Below are 20,612 nucleotides of genomic sequence, written 5' to 3' on the forward strand. Positions count from 1 at the left end.
TAAGAGTTTTTCCTCTGTAGCTACTTAAGGATAGAGTTGGCACTGGGATCCTGGTTTCTGATCCAGCATTCTTCCACTTCTGTCAGAGAGATTCCTTCAGTATAGAGGGTTAGGAGCTAAAGGCATTTGCCCCGTCAGAAGAAATTGGGACCAATGAAGAGAGGAGCATAGGGCAGGGATGTGGAGATGGACAGAAACTCTCCCTGCCATAGGTCCTATTGGCTGGAAAACTTCATGACCCAGCAATTCCACTCCTAGATATATTCCCAAGAGGAATGAGTACATTATGTCCACCAAAGACAGGTGCGAGAATGTTCATTGAAGCTTTATTCAGAATTACCAAAAACTAGAAACAACCCAAATGTCCATCAACAGAAGAATGAATAAACACTTTGGTACATTTCTATAATGGAATACAATTTGGCAATGAAAATGAATATACCACTGATACACACAACAACATGGATGAATCACAAAGATATTGTGCTGAGTGAAAGAAGCCAGTTTCCAAACAATACATTCAGTATGGCCAAACCTAATCCAGGGTGACAGAAATCACATCAGGGGTTGCTTCTACTGGTTGGGGGAGACTGTTGGAAATGCTCTATACTGTGACTTGGGTAACGTTAACACATGGACATGTAACTTTACGATTTGCACACTTTGCTGCATGCAAATTATACTTAAATTAAAAAAATTAAAGCTCAGATTTTTAGGAAAGGGTCAGTTGCAGAAGGAAAAGAAAGTGTCTTAAAGAGCTGAGTATGGAGATGACATCCCAGGCTGCCTCCTGTGTGAGGTCACTAACTTTGTCTGAGTTGCCTGGGATTCAGATGTTTCCTAGGATAAGAGACTCTTTTTTTTTTAAATTTTTATTTATTTATGATAGTCACAGAGAGAGAGAGAGAGGCAGAGACACAGGCAGAGGGAGAAGCAGGCTCCATGCGGGGAGCCCGATGTGGGATTCGATCCCGGGTCTCCAGGATCGCGCCCTGGGCCAAAGGCAGGCGCTAAACCACTGCACCACCCAGGGATCCCCAGGATAAGAGACTCTTAGTGGTAGAACTGGGAGTGCCCTGGGCAAACTGGGACAGCTGGTCACCCTGCTTCTGTGGAAGTAGGAAACTGAGAGGGAATTTTGGGTGTCTGGCAGATAGGCTGGACTCCCTTAGTCTCAGAGCCAAGGGGCTGCCCCACAGACTCAGAGAGGATCCATCAAAAGGTCATGGTATCATGCATTGCTGGTTGACTGCAGAAACATCAGGACTAGGGAGCCATCTTTGTTCTCTGGTTATTTTTCAGTGTTCCTGACCCTTTAAGAATAAGAAGGGGTCAGGGGTTCAGTTGGAAGGACAAGACCTCGAGACTAAACAGAGGCAGTTTGACTGTCTAGGTTCCAAGCATCATGGCTTCTGAGCTAGGCTCTGAGGAGATTCTCACTTAGCCCTCAAATGCTGAGTCCAATACCAAAGCAATACATCAACTTTGTGCAAGGAAAGCAGAGATATGGGGACTGATCGGAGGCAGACACTATCATATCTCTTCACCTATACAGATGTTACAAGGCAGGGACTGTCCCCATCCTACTTTTGTTTGCCATAACCTGCTGTGACTTTAGCTAGAGGGGTCTTCTCCACCTTCTCAGAGCATAGGACAGATAAGGGCCAGGAGGGAGGGGCTCTTCTAGCTTCCCAGCTGAGGCCTGAGAAAGATTCTGACAAAGAAACTGCTGGTAGGGCTGGTCCACAGAGGGAAAACAGGAACCAGGAAGTTCTCAGAAGTTCTCATAGTGGTGCACGAAGTGGGCCTGGTCCAGCCTGTTGATGAGCTGACAGGCCTTCTCTACATTCTTGGTCATTCCTGGAGGGCCACAGCTGAACACCCCAATCTTCAGTACCTATCAAATGTGTTGAAAGGAATGGTTGTAGACAGGAGAGGCCTGAAGGCTTAAGATGCTCACCCCAGAAGGAAGCTGCTTCTTGAGCCTGCTGGAATGACCAAGGCATTGACCCTTAGTCCTAAAGAGGAGGCTTGAGTTGGGGGCTGCAGGGGGTCAGGTCTGAAGCCTTCCTCCAACACCTGACCCTATACTGGGGCTGACATGGGGTGGTTCTCCATTCAGATTACAGCTGCAGGCTGCTTGAAGGCCAGGATATCCCAGCAGGGGAAAGCCAGGGTCCCAGGGCAGGTGGGGAGGGGCTGACCTGTGGGTGGACCTCCTGCAGGGACTTGAAGAATGGCTCAAAGGGAGGTCGGCCAAAGTGGGTGATGGAGCGCAGGCCCGTGAACAGACTCCGGTTCAGCACCTTCTGGAAGTGCCGCTCACAGATGTACTGGGAGATGGAGTGGAGGAGGAAGGTCACAGCCAAGCCAGGGTCAGCTCTTAGTCTAGATGGTGGCCCACCTACCTGCCCTGCCTGGCCGGCCCTAACATACCAGCATGGTGGTCCTGAGGTCAAACTTCTCAGCCAGCTGGGTGATATAGATGTGCACGGACACCAGGTCCTGGTGGTCATTCTCCTCTACCTCCCGGATGATGTCAGCCAGCCACTCAAACTGCCGCTGGGTTCGTGTCACCCAGATGAAGTAGATCTGGGGATACATGGCTGGAGCTCAGGACTCAACTCAGCTTAAGGTTCCTCCACTCCAGATGCCTTCACCTGAGAGGCTGGAAAACCTCAGACCACTCACAGACACCAAAACTCTGGCAACCCCATAACCTTATAACCAACAGACTCCAACAGAGGCCCTTCTGTCCATAACTCCTTCCCTCCCTCAAATGTCAGTGGATATTTGAGGCATGTGGATAACCATGTATGAATGACTCAGAAGCCTCAGTGCCTAGGAGCTGAGGGCTTTTCCTCATATTACTCTGCTATGATGTGGGGACACAATCAGGCAGTCTGTCTCCATTCCTTCAAAAAACGGGAGAGAGACACTCACCTTTTTACAGAGCATTTGGCTGCCCAAGGATGACTTGAAGACCAGGTCTTTGAGGATAGAGGCAAAGGGGGTGACCCCAATGCCCCCTCCCACCAGTACTGACACTTCAAACTTATGCCATTCCTGATGGCCCTCCCCAAATGGTCCATCAAGGTACAGCTGCCAACCAAAGAGAGAGAGGAGATGAGCCTGGCCTGGCCTCAGCTCTGAGGTTAGAAATGGGGATGGGGCAGGGAAAAGAAGGACATAGGAACATTCTAGCATTTTCTGAGGTACCAGCCTGCTGTTGTGCTGGCTGGAGCATCTAGTCTCAGGGTAGAGGAGGGTGGGAAGCCTTTGCCAATGCTGGATCCCCCAAAGTGATTCCCAGTGGTGGGCACCTTTGGGTATCTGGCACAGCCGTCACCCTTTGGAAGTGAGTAGGTCTCCCTGAGGCGAGTGGTCCAGGGCCCCACTGCCCGGATGTGCAGGCTGAGTGTGTCCTCATGGGGTGCAGAAGTCAGTGTGAAGGGGTGGTATTCATTGGTTCCCAGAGCCAGGCAGGCGATCCGCACCCACTGTCCTGACTTATACTCAAAGCCTTGGGGTCGCTGGAACTGCAGGTGGGTCACTCCTGGGGGTCATGAACAGGCAAGGGAAGGGATCAGAACGCTTGCTCCTAGTGCCTGAGGACTGGCAGATGTCCTGTCTTCTCCACACAACCAAGGAGTGGACATATGGTCTGAGCAAGTGGGGTTCCTGGAGGTGGGAGTTGGAGGATCCCTTTCTCTCTTTCCTGGGTAACCCAAGAGCTGGGTTTCCAGCTCCTCTCTTCTCCTCCACTCCTTATTCCCATGAAAGTCCTGTGCCCTAGACCACCTTCCTATCAGTCTACAGGTAGGGGACCTCGAGTTCCCCAAGGACCAATTCAGTGTTTACCAAACCTCCACCATCTGAGAATCAATTACTTTTGTGATGGGCCATTTCTACACACCTCTATACTATTGTTTAATATTTTTCCTTAAATTGACTTACTTTTTTCAATTTGATTTACCTTGACAAACTTCAGATTGCTAAAATGGGTAGAAAACCAGTATCATGTGATCATGTATTCTAAATAGAAGGCAGTATATTTTATCAAATTTTCGCTGGGTACTGTTTGGTACCTGACCATAGCTGAGCTTCAGGCCCATTCTCTTTATTTAAAAAGTTGATTTGAAGAAAAAAAAAGTTGATTTGCAAGTACTGGAGAGTACAAAAGGCATACAAAGCTCCATGCTGAGGCTTTGTCCTGGAGTAATCTTAATTGACATAAAGTTGAAATGAGGTTAATTTTCTTACTATGTTAGTCCTGAAGATTAGAAGGTCCTACAACACCTAAAATCATCTTCTGCCAGCCTCTACAGTGATGTGAATTGCCACTTTGGCCAACACAGACTCTCAAAATGTGGGCCTAGTGCCCATTTCTGAAGGGGGGATAGTTATTCTAGAAGAAGGAATGGGAGGGGTATTTATGATTCCCCAAGCCCTACCCAGGCCACACAGGAGGTAGTCTGTGTTGTCCTTAAACCTCTTTGTATGCACTCTCAGCTGCCTCTTCTCACAGTCTCTTCTCATTGTTTGCAAGGCCTCCTGGGGGCAAGCATAGCCCTTTCTGGGGCTCTGTTTGCATCAGGAAAGCCTCTTCCCCAAGAGGCTATCAGAAGCCCCCAGTTGTGGTCTGGAGGCCTGGAGAGCTGTCTCCACACACCTCGTGAGTTGATTTCCAATGCTGTCCACCTGGGGTCAGGCTGGGCCTGGTACCTGAGGGCAGCAGCTCTGCCTTCACCACGCTGATCTCCACCTTCTTCCGGCTCAGGCTCACCAGCTTGTCCCCCACATAGATTAGTGCCGGGACCAGGAAGTAGACGTAGAAACGTGGCAGCTGGATCAGGCCAAAGCTGCCATGGATGATGAGCTGGAGACATGGCCAGTTAGTACAGCTCAGGCAGCCAGGCCCCCTCCTTGCACTCCCCTTGCCCAGACGCCTCCTGACCGGCCCTCGCCTGGGCTGAGTAGACAAAGCCAGTATAGACTACAGAGGCTGGGGTCTCCGATCTCAAGGTCTTACCCTGAGATCTGAGGTCCAATTCAGCCTGCTCCCTACCCTCATCGTGAGCACTCATCCCTGTCCCATGGCCTGTCCCTGCCCAGAGGAAGCCCTTACCAGCACGTAGAGCACGATGTAAAGGTGGTGGGTCAGCCAGAAGCCCCGGAAGCTGCGGCGCCGGAAGTGGTGGGAGGCGAAGACATACATGACGGCCAGAACCAGGAGCAAGAGCACCCCTGTCATGCCTGAGAGCAGTGGGGACTGGCTCAGAGAATACTCTCAGGACTTTAGCATGAGGTGAGAATACAACAGAGCATTGCCCCCATTCTGCCCTCCTTCTCTGACCTCCCTGGCCCAGCTTGTCTGCAGGGACTGCAGCCAGGGCTTGAAATGGAGACTAGAAAGAAACCACGACCACTACAAACAAGCAGGTATTCATGTTAAGTGGAGATCCTGAGATAGAACCCCCACACCCTACAGACAGCCCCACTCCCTACCTGGGACTGTTTGGAAGAACCACCAGTAGAACTTTTGGGGAAGCTGGGACCTGTAGGGCAAAGATATATGGAACTTCTGTTTGGGGCAGGACTGGCTCCCCCACTGTCACCATGTGACTCTGCTCCTGCTGGCCCTGACTGCTAAGGTTACTGGGCCTCCACTCAGATGGCCAGGGATCCAACTGAGGGACATGGCCTCCACAGAGCCTCCCACAGCTCTACCCTCTGTTGTCTTGGCAATTTTTCCCCCTGTGTTATCTTGAACTCTCCTACCACAGCTGACATTTGCTTCCTTGACTGCTTCATATTCTGTAAGCTCTGTGAGGGCAAGGGTGTGGCTCTGCTCATTGCTTTAATCCCTTTGCTCAAACAACGCCAGGCTGAAGTAAATAGTCAATAAGTATTTGCTGAATGACTGCATGAATTTATCCTGCCTATTCCCTGGCACCTGGATGGTCACATAAGATGTGCTCCATAAATGTCTGCCCAGTGAATGAATGATAGGCTAAGATACCAAGTTCTGTGCCAGGTACGTGTGGGGAAAGGTCTCCAATTCAACTTTCAAACGTCTTTCTGGGCTAATCATGGCCAGCTTGCTTCCAGAGCAAGGAAGTCACCTTTCAGCTTCCCCCACCAGGCTTCTCACTCTCATTCAATGAGAGAGTGGAGTTAAGTGCCATCTATTTCTTTTCCATTATACCCTTCGGCCTGCTCCTAGTGTTCCAAGGGGGAACCCTCCCCAGAACTGACCCATCATTCATGAAGATGTTGGGGAAGATGCAGGCCAGCAGGCTGAGGGGACTGACTGAGAAGATGAAGACATTGACTGCATGGCCAGCACTGTGCAAAACTGAGAGAGATCATGTTAGAGATGTCACTCGGGGCCGACTCTTCCTCCTACCCGAGGGACTGTTTCCCTCCCAGCTAGACCCAGGGGGTTGCAACAAGGGAAGGGGGGATGCCCAGGAGCCACGGACTGGCCAGGACAACAGCAGCCATGGCGATCCAGCGATGGAAGTCCACGGCGGCGTCGAAGGGCACGTAGTGGTTGAGGAAGGTCTCTCGCAGGAAGGTGATGAGGTTGCGGCACATGGTGAGCAGGATGTAGGAAAACATGAAGGAGATGCTGGCGGCTGTGCCCCGGGACAGGATGATGCCCACAAAGGTAGTCTCTGCGATGCCCGAGGGTGGCGAGGCAAAGGCATAATCTGGACAGGGGTGGTGGGGGGATCAGCAGGGCACAGAGGCTGGGGTCAGACACCTGGGCTCTCCACATCTCCCTCCCCACTGCCCATAACCTGGAGCTCTCACAGTAGGCACGCTCTGCAAACAGGCCGGCACAGATGGCTGAGAAGACCGCAACGCATACGATATGCCGCCGGTAGTTCTCCACGAAGCGCTTGTACTGCCGCAGCTTCTGAGCCAGGAGGCCCCGCTGCATCTTCTCCTTCAGTGCCTCCGTGTACAGCCGGGGTGTGGGCCCCACCACCCTGCAGCCATGGGAGGCGGCTGGCCCTAAGACCAGGGTACCCCAGCCTCCCCTAAATGCCATCCCACGAAGGAGACCTAGTGACCTGGCAGGGCTCAGGATGGGCCAGAACAGATGAAGGAAGCAGCTTATGGGAAGTTAGCTCCTACCCTCCTCCAACTTTTACCTAATATTTATTTGCTCCATCTACTCACTCTGCTGTCTTCCCACTGCTTCACGTTATCTTCCTCCTGCTCATTCTGTCCTTCCCTCCTGCTGTTCCCACCCCCCACCGCCCCTGGCCTTGCTGCTGTGCCCAAGGCAGGCAGGAGCCAGGAGGCCCCTTACTGCCATCTCTGTATTGTATCTGAGGGCCAGGCCTCTTGCCTGAAGACTAGGGTGCAAAGGCTGGAAGATGTTGAAGGATCATTAGACTCTGTGGCCCACGAGTCAGGTCAGGGACACGTGGAATGAGATACATGATGGTTCCTTGTGTGTCCAGGAAGGGTGGACAGGGCCCAGAGACTTTGAGACTTTTCCCCATGCTTCCTTGGACCCAGGGGTCTGGAAAATACTCACTTTTTGCCAAACCTCTTCTTCAGCCCAGGGCCTCCCAGCTCTGGGGCTTCTGAGGCAGAGAACTCCAAGTCCTGGGAACAGGAGCTGAGAAACGGAAAATGGGGCTTGTTCTCCCCTTGTCTCTGAGGCCAGGAGAAGAACCACCAGACCAGAATTTCAGGAGATGGGGATGGATCCTGGGACCCATCCCTGCCCACAGAAGCCTGTAAAACTCTCTGCCTGTAAAACTGGGCAGAGAGAAGCCAGGCAGGAGATGCAAGGCGGAATGAATAAAAGATTCTGTTGCTGAGAAGGATTCTGTCCCTGAGAAGGATTCTGTCCTGGAGGGGCAGGGAGAGAGCCAGGCTCCTGAGCCACATGGGGACATGGGGTGGGAGAAGCACTGGAATTTGGACCAGGATCATTCATGTACTAGGAACTTCTTTCAGAGGGCAAATAGCTGATTCCAAGGACTGACTCAGCCAGCACTACTTCCTTCATTTCTCTTCAGGGAACCTGGCTGAGGGGACCTGCCAATGCTCCATTCCTGCTCACCGTTTCCCAGGAGTTCGAGTGATGAATGAGACTCGGCAGCTGATGTTTGGTTTAAAGATGTCTCCAACACCTGAAGAGAAGAACGAGAGTCTTCTCCAGGAAGGCTGCCACAGCACTTGCCAGAGACTTGATCATGTTCTCATCTCTCGTTCCAGTCTCGTTCCCCTCACTACCCACCCTGAGTACCCATTGGACACAAGGCAGCCACTGCTAGACAAGGTGGTGACTTGGTACCATTAGAAAAGGAGACCACCGCATCCTTTGTATAAAGAAAATAATGCCTCTTCATCTGACTAGATACACCCCAGGCCCATGTGCATGAGCTTAGTGAGTGGCATGTAGGCTAGATTTCAGCCCACCCCCTGATGTCTCAGTAGGCATCTTTGTGCAGTGAACAGATTGCACAGCTGAATGTGACACCCTTGATTACATGTATCTGGCTCTATATTAGGCACAAAAGACTTGGGGAGAAATAAAACCTGGGTGATCCTATCCACCAGTAACTCTCATTTTGAAGGAACATCCCTCCCTGACTCCTACCATTTCTTACTCACACACCTCCACCTCACCTCTGACGCAGAGCTGCGTACGCCGGAGCTCACTGTCATGATCCCGCAGCATGAAGTGGAAGTCCTCCCATGTCAGTTCCTCCTTGTCCTGGAAGCCTGACTCCCGGAACATGGACTCTACCACCTCAGTCAGCTGGGCCTTGGACAGGCAGTTTTTGGAGATCTCGATGAAGGACCTGGAGGAGGAGGAAAGACAGAGCAGCCTGTCATCCAGCAAGGTCAGGTTCAGGCAGGTGCAGGGTGGGGCGGGCCCTAGATGATCTAATGTGGTTACCAGTGACCCGGGAAATGGCACTGAGAAAGTGTTCATCCAGCCTGCAGCTAACATGAAGCTGGGGGGTGGGGTGGCCAAGGGTTTGAAATTGAAAGTGACCTTGACCAGTTAGAGAAAGCAGCCCTCAAACAAGGGGGCATTGAAAGATAGGATGAATGTCCACTTAGGGTAGGGACACGTCCAGATGGGCCACAGGCTTCTCATGTGGCAGGCTCTCTGCCCACTCTCCTGTGTTAACGCATCCCATGCCACCGCTGGCCTTCCCCTTTCACAGTCCAGTGGGGGCACAGACAGCCCGTGTGGGGGGGGAGGAGATATAGCTACATTGGCTGTGCTTCCTTGTGCCAGCACTTCAGGGTACAGAGAGGAGTGTCTACACACCCCATCTGATATAGCACCTAGAGTGACAGAGGCAGTGGCCACACTCTTTTCTCAGGCTGTGCTTTGGGACAAAAACAAAACAAGCATGCACATTTGTGTGAGTCCAATAGAAAGATACCTTTGTGAGCATGGCAAAGCAAGCACATTAGAAAAACACATCATCCAAGTGAGGCTGAGCAGGATTCACAACTGAGTACAGGCGGAGAAGGTGGATGCTCTGTCCTGGGAGACAGGGACCTTCTCCTAGATTCCCTAGAGCCTCACCCAGGCCTGGGCCTGCAATGGCACACCCAGGGAGGGATGGACAGCAATCAGCTTCACCCTAGCCTTTAAAGATTGATTGATTGATTTGAGAGAGAGCTAGTGGGGGGAAGGGCAGAGGGAGAAGGAGAGACAGAATCTTCCAGCAGACTCCCTGCTGTGCAGGGAGCCTGACTCAGGGCTCAGTCCCACGACCCTGAGATCAGTACCTGAGCCGAAATCAAGAGTCCGATGTTTAACAGACTGAGCCACCCAGGCAGCCTCACCCTAGCCTTTTAGACACCCATGTCCAGTTGTGGTATCTGGGCTATAAGAGGGATGCAGCAGTGAGGGGGAATGCTGAAAGCAAATGGAAAGGCTTAAGGTAGAAAAGATAAAAGACTCTGCACTGTTTTATGCATTCTATTTATTCATTTACTCATCTACTCCACCCAATTAAGATTGTATTGAATACCTGCTATGTGCTCATCACAGTGCAGAAGAGGTGGAGTCAGAAACAAAAGAGAAATAAGAACCCTGTCCTTATGGAGCTGAAGGGGACTGTGTTACTGAAACAGTGTCTTAAAGAATAAGAAGTCTATGCATTCAAAACTGGTCTTTAGCAGCACACCACAACCAGAAATAGCTTAAGAAGCAGGAAAAAAGGGGGGCTAGATTATATAAGAACTTCCCATGTTTCTCCTCCTGCATGTCATGGTGATTAATATCGGAAGAGTGACCAAGATCATCCATCCTCCATCCATTATTTCACAATGTAAAGCACAGTGTTATGGTATGCAAGAGTTTACAAAGATCCAAAGGCATCCAAAAGGGGCTAGTAGACATTTGTTATTGCTCATGTGGGTTCGGTTGTCATTGTTGTTTGTTTGTTTGTTTGTTTGTTTGTTTTTAGCTGGGGAAGGAGAACTTTCTGGCTGGTATAGACAGTGCAGATAATAGACCCTCCTGGAGGCAGAGGCCTGGCCAGATACACTTATGAGGCTGGATGCTCTGAGAGCCTAGGATGCAGTAGCTAAGCCACCTCTCAAAACAGATGGTCACATAGCCTCCTCACCCACCCTCCTCTGAATTGACGTGTTTTCCTGTATCAAATAGCAGGGAGTCTCAGAACTGGAAGGGCCCACACTGTACCGCATCATGGTGAAAAACTCATCCTTGGAGAGGAAGCCGTTTGCATCAAGGTCATACATGGTGAACATCAGGCGAGACTTGTCCTCTGGGGAGCCTGGAAAGAGAAAGGGGGATGCAGATCACCTCTGTGCTGAAAGATTGCTGGTTCCTGGAATGGCCCACCCTCCCTCTACCTTTCATAAAGACCACCAGGATGTCCAGAAACTCCCGGAAGGACAGGTAGCCATTGCCATCTTTGTCAGCCAGAGAGAACATGGACTCCACAAACATGTCCTGGGGCTTAAGGCCCAGGGACTCGGCAAACTCAGCTCTGCTCAGCTCGCAAGTCAGGGCCTCCCGCACCTTCTGTGATGAGTTCAGGGGCAGGGTCCCTGCATCTGCCTGGTCGATGTCCAGCACCTGTATTTGGGCAGCAGAGGGAGAGAGATAAGGAGATGAGGCCTGGGCTGGATGCAGTTCAGTGACCCTTTATATCTCCCCAAAGCCCAATTCAGAAAGGGTGAGCCCTAGTGACTACTCCTGGCCCTTAGTTATACTTCTGCCTTGGGCTTCTGCTCTCCTGTTGAGGGGGTGACTCAAATCTCTAGCAACTAGCCCATCTTCTCCTTGGACCCAAGATCTGGGAGCTTTACACAGTAGGGATGGGATGATGTTAGGTCTGTAGCGGGGTAAGGGGGGAATGAGAAAGGGCAAAGTTTGGGATGCAAAATGCAAAATGAAAGAGCCTATACTGGGGACAGAAGAGGAATAGTCAAGGGTGGACAGGCAGGAAGAGGCTAGAGATACGTTCTCTTATCTTGCCTGATTTGGTCTCTGCCAATCATACAAAAATTTTAAAAGTCATATATGTGTAACTACCATTTATTAAATGCCTACAATGTACCAAGTACTTGGATAAAACACTATACACAGAACAGTGTTTTTCAAAATGTAAAGCCCCCTGGAGGGCTTGTGGGCCCCAACCACAGAGTTTCTGATTTACTAGATTTGATGGGGAGGTTTTAGATTTCTAACAAATTCCCAAGTAAGGTGGCTGCTGCTGGCCCAGGGGCCACACTTTGAGAACCACTAATGTAGACTATCTTACTGAAGTGTCACAACAACCCAAGGTGATAGATCCTATCTTAATCATTGTTTTACAGATGAGGAAATGGAGATACAGAGCAGAGACAATGGGACTAGCCCAAGGTCAGGCAGGGAATGAGTTGCAAAGCTACAATCCAGTCAGAAGTGTCTGTCTCCAGCCCAGAGAGCAGAAGCTTAGTTTACCTCATGTAGGGTCCTGTCCAGCCCAGCTCCCCTCCAACCCCTGGGCCAGGTCCTGTCTCCAAAAGATACAGCTATGGCACCTGGGCAAACAGGTATCTGAAGAAGATCTCCAGGATTCGGCCCCGCTGCTGCTTGGTCACAGCTCTTCTGAACAGCTCATTCTCTCTCATCTCAGCCACGTCAAGGCCCAGAGCCCATTGCACACAGAAGTCCTGCAGATGCTGCACAAAGGTGCCCCGCTCTTCCTCAGAGTTAAACAGCAGCACCTGGGTAGAAGGAAGCCCGTGCCAGTGCTCAGAGCTCCAGCTCTGGTCCAGTCTTCCCTCAAAAGGACCTTGAGTTTAGGGAAGGGGAGAAAAGCTGCCCCCCGCCAATCCATCCAGGCTGGAACCCAGTGAGTAGACCAAGGGGGTCAGAGGGAGGGTCATGTTGAGTGTGGGCTCTCCTCAGCATTGCCTTCACAAGGGAGCTCTGTAGCTGGGGAGAGGGTAAGCGACAGGACTTGCTCTGAGAGGGGAAATACATAAATAAGCATTCCAGGTAGGGGAGGCAGGAGGGGCCATACCAGGTCATACTCCTTGGGGATCTTGAGCAGCAGGGTATGGCGTCCACGGTTGCTGGACAGTATGAGGTTGACCTGCTGGGGGGGCTGCAGCTGGACAGTGCGGAGCACAGACAGCTGTCTGTCCAGGACCTGCAGTCGCCTGTCTGGGAGCAGCTGGATGGTGATGGGATAGCTTTTCTCCCTGGGGCCTGGCCACTCCATCGCTGGGGAAGGGACAATTGGGCAGAGCATTCAACAGAGGTACCCAGGCCCCTAACCTCAAGCCAATTCCACTCTACCAGTCTGAGCAGGCACCCCAAAGCCTGGCTTTAACCTCATATCTGTAACCTGGTTTTTCTCCCAGGGTCCCCAATCTGGCCCCCACTCCCGTCTCTCCCCTCAGCCCCATCTCACCTGGCACACCGTCTTTGGCTGCTTCTTTCTTCACACTCTCTTTGCCTTTCTTCTGTAGCCTTTTGCGTTCTCGGCCTCGGAAATGGGCCACCACCCCAGAGATAAGCAGGCTCACTGAAAAGGATCAGAAGGAACCAGTGGGGAAGGGCCCCTTTGCCCACAGCTTCACTGAAGGTTCTGCTCTTGCCCCTCCCTTCACAAGGTCCCCTGCACCTGGCTTCAACTGCAGCGAGAAGCTAGTCCCACAGACCAGCACATTATGAGGGGCAGGGACAATCAGAGGGCAGGGCAACAGCCAGGAGAAAAGAGGTGGGTGAGGGTGTGAAGGGCTCACCTAACGGAAGACAGCAGAGGGCCACAATGGTGATGCCAAAACCAGGACCGCTGCCCTCAAAGTAGTCAAACACGGTTAGGGGCACACATTGGGGCAAGCCTTGAGTCGTGAGCTGCCGAGGCTGAGGGCAGGGGGCACCTAAGGGAAAGGATACAGAAGATCTCAAAGTCTGAGCATCTCACTCATTGGTCAGGTATTCTTCTCTCTCCTGTAAAGAACCAGGTACCCTTCTCCTTCCCAGGCCCACCTCTCTGGAGCTTGTTCCCCTGGAAAAGTCTCCTTCCATATCCTGTTCTCAGCATCCATCCCAGCTTGACCACGGAGTGCAGCCTGCAAACCAGTCTAGTCCCTATGAGGGGAGGCAGCCTAATGCAGGCTTCCCAGTGCAGTCACCCTAATGCAGGCTTCCCTAATACAGAAGGGACTTCCTGGCACCTGGCTCCCTGGACAGGACCAAAGTGATTCCCCCTCCATGCTTAGTCCTTTCTCTGGCTGCCATTCACTATGTTCTCCCAGGCCACCCACCGTCATGCCAGATAAAAACATTGGGTTGTAGAGCACTGTGGTTCACGTTAGTAACAGCCACCAGCACGTCCCAAAAAGTGGTGTTTTTTATTTCCGCAATTTCCTCTTTGGAGAATAGCCTGTTGGAGAAAGCCAGGAATTGTTGGCATGGGAAGGGGCTGCCAGCCTCCAGCAATCTCGAATCCAGGGACTCAGATGAGGAAAAAGACCCAGAAAGTCTGGGGGGAAGGGTGAGGCCAGCTGGGAATCAAAGGCCCTTGAGGCTGCTGACATTACACACAGAGGTCCTGGGGCTCAGGCCAAGGTAGAGTTTGAGGAAGGTGCGCCGGAAGACCTTACCCATTCCTGGTGTTCTCAAACCAATAGCGGTCACCATCCCGCAGCCTCACAAACTGGTCGAGGATGATGGCACTGAAGAGGGGCCCGGGGTCCCCATGGCTCTCCAGGAGCCCCCCAGGGAGCAGCTCCAGCCTGGTCAGGTCCTGGTTGTACAGGGCAGCTGTGGCCTCCAGCACCTGGGGCATCACAGTAAGTGAGGAGTATGTGTGTACACATACACGCATGTTTGTGTTAGGAAGGGCAGCCACTGTTGCTCCCTCAGGACTCCCTCAGCTTTCCGGCTTGCTGCTCAGGCCTGAGGGAGTCTCCTCTTCCTAGACAGCCGCCCTCAAGAGTGGCAAGTCTGATGGAAGGACAAATGTGTCTCCACCCATGGTGAGACCGCTGTGAGGTGCCTGAGGACCATATCCACTACCCAGACTATCCGGCCCCAACAATGAGCAGTTTCAAGGTCACCCAATTCATGAGGAGGGCACCAGCAAGAATAGGACAATGGCACCCAACATAGGCCAGCCTGCAGGAATGGTACAGTGTAGCAGTGAGGAACATAGAACATGCTCTAGAATCAGAGGGCTGAATTTAAATCCTCTCTATGACTGACTTACCAACTATGTCATTGGTAAAATAAGGGTAATGATAGTAACTACCCTATAATATTCTTGATATAGATGAAATGAGTTACATACGTACAGATCTTAAAACAAGAAAGTTTTAGCTGCCATTGCCATCATTAGTATTTCTCACCTGGGCGTCCACATTGGGGTTGATATGACTCCAATTCCCGGGAATCTCCAACCCCAAAGCCATCAGGGCTTGGGTATAGCTGGGCAGCCCCATATCTCGGCCACGTTGGATACTGCTGGCCACATAGTCTGTGCGGGAGAACTTGCCAGAGCCAGGCCAGTAGTCTGAGAAGGAGGGAGGACCAGGCTATAGGCTGAATCCTCCTGACCCTTCTTTGTCCAGCAGCCTTACTTTAGGCTGTTGGCACTACCCATCCCCAGCACTCCCAATATATGGGCCCATATCAACCTTGCCTCCATGTGGGGTCAATGTTATCATGTGTGATGGGAGGCAATTTTTCTGGCAAGAATCTTCCTCTGGGCTCAAGACTGTTCTAGTCACCAAGTAGTATATTCCCTGTCCTTTACATCCTTAATGTCATGAAAGGGCTGGATGAAAACCTTTAGAGACCTAAGCACCAAGGAGTTTGTGCTGTCACCCCTCCTCCCACACTTAAGCATAGGTAAGTTAGAATAAAAACTACACTAAGCTCAAATTAAGCAAAAAAACAAACAGAATAAAAGCTTTTTTCTTCTATTTGCAGTGTGTGTATCTGTGTTCCCACATTGTAGGTATTCTAGGGTCTGCCTGTTGATTCATCCAGAAGGATCCCCAGGCTCCTGGGCCTCTGGGCCCTTCTCCCCTCTGGCTCTTGAGCTCACCCCTCAAATCTTCAACCACTATCCTGTCCTCCAGCTCTGAAATCTGAGAGGCCATTCCCAGCAGGAGCTGATCCACCGCCTGGGCACTGTTCAGGTTGGTGTTCTGGAAATAACACATTCAAGGTAGGCTCTTGGGCCTCTCCCCAAAGCCTGGCTCTTGTCACCCTGAACCACTGCAGTACCTCAGGACAAAGAGCCCTTGGCCCATCCTAGACTCTTTTGAGCTGTTGTCCCCAGATAATTTTCTGATCCCTACTACCTGGAGCAACAGCACCCGAGAAAGGGAATGGTTGCTTTTCCCAGCATGTGTGTCCAGGCTGACACTGACCCACCTTCCCATGACCCGGACCCCAGGCTGACCTCCCGAAGCCAGTAGCTGTTGCAGACCCTGAGAGCTGGGGAGCTGCCCAAATCCTTGGTCAGGACCATCTGGAAATGACAACTGGCATTTCTGAAATGGAGAATCAAGGATGAGATGAGAAATCAGGGGAAAAGCTGAGATGAGGTTGAGTGGGATGAGAGACTCAGAGGGGTATGGCCAGGACTGAGGACTGAAACTCTTTGAACATAGATGCCACATAGATGTGGCAATGTGTGTGGATGGAAGGTATGGGTTGTTCTTTGCCCACCTACAGTGGGAAGGTGGGGAATGAGAGTAACCCAACTGCTGAACAAGTCCTGCTCTCAGCAACCAAAGTTCAGCCATTAGGAGGGATTGTTAAGATTGAAACTCCTAACCCAGGGTCCTTTTTAGGGTTCCAAATTCTGCTTCTCTTCCCCATTAAACTGTGGAGTTGTATAAAAGGCGCCAGGTCCCTGAGGAGCCTTGATTCTTCACCTCTGCCAGCATTCTACACCTCTCCCACTGCCAGCCCCTCCCTCACCTCATGTAGACGCCAGGGGGCACCATGGTGGAGAAGAACTGCTCAGAGGCCACCAGGAACTCTGGGGAGATGCTGGGGTCCAAGAAAGGATGATACCCTGCCCCATATGGTAATAAGAGAAATAGACTCCTTATCACATCGTGCCATACATGCACTTACCCTATGGATCCTATGGATCCTGGCCACCCCCACCCCTGGCCACTGCTCCTCCCCCATAATCCCGGTATCTTCACCCAACTCCTTTACCTGTATATTTTGGGAGTGTTTTCTGCAGGAAGCTGGGCAGCCACTCATAGAGAGCAATGTTCTGAGGGTCAAGAGAGGGCAAAAGGGAGGCAAGTGCTGGAGCAGTCCCGCTGGAGGGACCTGAGCCCAAGGAAGCCTTAAGTGGGAGATGAGGGCCAGGCAGGGGCAGTCAGTCATAAGGGAGGCAAGTCAAACGGGACAGGTGCAGAGGCCTGTCCCCCACTAGGAACACGGGATGGGAGCAGGGGCCACTAGCTAAGAACCACAGCCAAGTCTCATGTGTAGCAGCCCTTTGCCTGCTCCTCCTCCAGTTCTGGGGAGCAGTGTCCTCCTGGAAAGGGGCGTTTCTGGGGGCTGCTCACGCGAGGAATGAGGGCTCCGCGGGGCACGGTGGGGGTGGGGCGGGGTGGGGGGCAGGCGGGGGACAAGGGGAGGGCGTGTGGCGGACCTGGTAGGTGGCAATGACCCTCTTGCGCGCGTGCTGGAACAGCTCCTCGTCCCCCCAGTGCGGGTGCTGGCGGGCCAGCCGCTGCGCGCACAGGTTGTGGTAGCGGAACCACAGCAGGCCCAGCGCCTGCAGGAAGGGGTCGCGGTTCCCTCGCTCCGCCCCGAAGGCTGCAGCCGCGCAGGGCCGCCGGGGAGGAGACGGGCGGTGTGAGCACGGGGAGTGCCGCCCGCCGCCCCCAGCCCGCGCCCCGCGCCCCGCGCCCCGCGCCCCGCGCCCCGCGCCCCGCGCCCCGCGCCCCGGCCTCACCGTACAGGCCCCCGGGCCCGCGCTGGCCGCTGGCGGGGTCGGGCGCGCTCCACATGAGCAGGGGCGGTTGCGCGTTCCGGGGGAAGGCGGGGTCGGGCCCCGACGCCAGCTGCCCCCCGGAGAAGCTCCGCAGTGCGTCGCTCCAGGAGTGCGAGGAGCCATAGATGGCGCTGCCGTCCAGCCAGCCCGTCACGTCGTTGGTCTGCGGGGGCGCCGGAGGCTGAGCCGGGCTGGCGGAGGCGGGTGTCCGCGGGCGAGGCCGTGGGAGCCTCTCCTGCCCCGCACCCGCACCCGCACCCGCACCCGGACCCGGACCCGGAGCCCGCCCGCCGCGTCTCACCAGGTCCCGGGGGTTACTGGGGCTCTGTCCGCTCTCGGGGTCCCAGCGGCTCCTCTGGAAGGGGAGGACCACGTCCCCGCGCCCGTTGGGGTCGAACACCGGGTCCCCGGGCGGGATGCGGATGTTGAGGAACTCGGCCGGGCAGCCGGGTGTCTCCACGCTCACCAGGTCCGAGAGCACGTGGTAGCCTGTTGGCAAGGGGGCCAAACTGATGGAATGGCCCTTCCCCTTGGGCAGCGAGTTTCTCTAGGTTTCTTAAGAGTCAAAAGACATGTTGGAGTGCAAGCTCTACCACCAGCTCCGGGTCTTTTTTTTTTTTTTTTCTAATTTTCAGAGTGGGGATATAGTTTCCCCTCCACCCACCTCATAACATTGTTGCAGCAATCACAATCATACGAGTGTAAGGGCTCCCCAAACTAATTCCCATCCCCCAACAGATCTGCCTCCCCCCTTCTCTTCGCAGGAAAGAGGATATGATCCTACTGGCAGGAGAGCGGTGGCGGAGGACTCAGCTCCTAGGAGGTATAATGGCGGTCCAGGGACACTCCCAGGTTTGGAGCAAGGGGTAAGAGAAAGATCAGAAAAGCAAATATCCCTGAGTCGAGACACTCCCCAATCCCTCTGAGATAGAAAGGCTGGGAGTGCTGCTCAGTGCGGAGGAGGAGGTGCCCGGGAGGCTCGGTCCGTCCCCTGCGCTCTTGCAGAGGGCCACCGGGCCGTCTCCCCAGGCGCTGAGCCAAGCGACTGATCGCCCCCGTGCTCCCCCACTTTGCTCTCACCAAAGAAGACCCCCAGCACCGTGCGGTTGCGCAGGGATGCCTGCCCGGCCGGGCCCCGCGTGACGGCGTCGCTGAGGACGCGCGGGTTGGGCAGCAGGGGCTCCCCCAGAGCCTGGTAAACGCCGTCCGCGTAGTTGGCCGGCACGCGGCGCTGCAGTCGGAAGCCTGTGCCAAGCGGGGAGCGGGGCTCTGTCGGGGCACTCGGTCCCCAGCAAGCCCTCAAACCTCTCCCTACACCACGTCGATCCCCATCCTCCCTGACGAGACCCTCCTTCCAGGGGTCTCCGGTCCCTGGAGTGCGTAAGAGTTCCGGGCGCACACAGCGAGCGGGCGGGGCGCGGCTGGCGGCGCGCTCCCCGCATCTCCGCGCGGGGCTCCGCCGCCCGGCTCTCCACTAGCCATCCCCCTAGCCCCCTCCACCCTCACCCCCGCCCCGGACCACGGGACTCACCCGCTGCGCCCAGCTCGTGATGCCTCAGGTTGTTGAACCAGCCGTCGTAGCGCTGCACTTCCCAGGACAGTGGGGGTGAGTCCTGGCCGCCTGCCGGTCAGAGTGGTCCGCTCAGCGCTAGCCTCCCTGCGACCACGACCACCCCGGGACACGACGGCCTCGCCCGTGCTTCTCCCGCTCACTGAGCGCCCCCAACCTTACCCAAGAGGCAACCCCTGAGCGGCTTTGAAGCTGCCCTGGGATATTTCCCCTCCCGCTCCGTGTGATTTGACGGATCTTGTAGCTTGCCTGCATCTGTTCCTCCCGGTCCTCAGGAGGTACGGGGTGACATCCCGAAGCGAGGGGCGCCGGATACTTACCCGCGGGATCCAGGGATGCAGTCAGCAGAGCTCCCAGGAGCACCACTGCCTCTGGCCTTGCACAGAGCATGCTGAACCCGCTGCCTGGGAGGTGGGAGGTGAAAAGTGAGGGACGAGGAGCTAGTGTCCCCATGCCTGCAGCTTGCACTGGGGAGGAGGTGCCTCATGTTTCCACTTCTGGAGCAAAGCTTTTAGAAGCATCACCAAGGATCCACACCTGCATGCCACTCTTTTCAGGATACCTGGTAAGCACTGACACTGGGTCCCCACTTTCTACCTGGTGGAAGAACTAACAGTGGCCAAAGGAACCCCCCAGGCCACTAGTCCTCTGAGGTTTGTCAGTCCCAAGCAGAACTTTACATCCAGCCTCGCAGCCACCTGCCTGCATCTCCACCCCCACCGGACAACCTCCAGTCTCCATCCCCAAGCCCTCTGTAACTGCTTCTCCTAGAGGAGGCATGGAAGGGAAAGCCATTAGTGAGCTGGGAACCCATGATCTGCAGCCCCTCCTACTCTGCAGTGAATGCCTGTGCATGGACAAGAGGGATGGAAAGATCAAGCCCCAAACTCCTGTCCAACCTCTGGTTTAGGACCCCCATCTGAGGTCAGAAGTTTTTCTTTCCTCTCAGAATCTTCTGAGAGCTTCTCTGCTCTCCTCCCAACCTCCATCTTCCCAACACAGTACCACCACCCCTGCCCCTCCCAACTCTGAAGATCCTTTGCCTCCCCAGCAGCAATCTTACCCTCTTCTCTGGATCCTCTAAGGCTAGCTGCCCTGGTGTCCACTTGAGTCAGATCAATGCCAAGAGTCTGCATCTGGACAGGAAGCTCACCCTCTTACTGTGATGGTAGGGCTCCCCTCATTTGCATAGCAGCCTCCACCCCTTATTTGCAGGATTTCTTCCCAACCCCACCCAGCTGCCAAGCCCAGACAATGGCCCAGCCAGCTGCCCTGGCTACTATAAAAGGGCTCCAGGTCCTGCACCGCTTACAAACACTGAGTGGACCACAGAGCTGCGAAAGTAACTGGCTATAGCCAGTGAGAAATAATTCCTCTCTCCTGCCTACCCGACCCCTCCTGGGGCCAACCCAGAACACTTGAAGGCAGCCAGCCACTCTGCTTCCTTAGGGGTGAGTTGAGGAGCTCAGACTTGATCAGCCCATTGAGTCCTGTCCAAGAACACAAGAGACTGGGTAAAGAGAACTGGGATCCGGGCTCGGTTG

At 53.8% G+C, this 20,612-nt stretch overlaps 1 protein-coding gene across 1 annotated transcript; it reads right to left on the reverse strand.

The window, feature by feature from the left end:
* Positions 1-312: 312 nt before the first annotated feature.
* DUOX2 (dual oxidase 2) lies at positions 313-20,391 on the reverse strand. Its single transcript, XM_072738409.1, has 34 exons — positions 20,132-20,391; positions 19,389-19,472; positions 19,030-19,119; positions 18,579-18,743; positions 17,800-17,987; positions 17,460-17,661; positions 17,154-17,320; positions 16,706-16,766; positions 16,460-16,556; positions 15,936-16,026; positions 15,576-15,678; positions 14,875-15,038; positions 14,131-14,306; positions 13,792-13,910; positions 13,267-13,404; positions 12,933-13,046; positions 12,540-12,742; positions 12,055-12,240; positions 10,879-11,104; positions 10,706-10,799; positions 8,659-8,834; positions 8,090-8,159; positions 7,556-7,639; positions 6,820-6,998; positions 6,486-6,716; positions 6,259-6,358; positions 5,509-5,558; positions 5,129-5,256; positions 4,726-4,879; positions 3,324-3,556; positions 2,944-3,102; positions 2,437-2,592; positions 2,205-2,333; positions 313-1,897 (listed from the first exon to the last, which is right to left on the reverse strand). The coding sequence occupies exons 1-34, from the start codon at positions 20,202-20,204 to the stop codon at positions 1,775-1,777; spliced, it is 4,713 nt and encodes a 1,570-aa protein (XP_072594510.1). The 5' UTR covers positions 20,205-20,391; the 3' UTR covers positions 313-1,774.
* Between the last annotated feature and the right edge of the window lie 221 nt (positions 20,392-20,612).

Source organism: Vulpes vulpes, chromosome 15 (assembly GCF_048418805.1).
Source record: "Vulpes vulpes isolate BD-2025 chromosome 15, VulVul3, whole genome shotgun sequence".
Classification (NCBI taxonomy): domain Eukaryota; kingdom Metazoa; phylum Chordata; class Mammalia; order Carnivora; family Canidae; genus Vulpes; species Vulpes vulpes.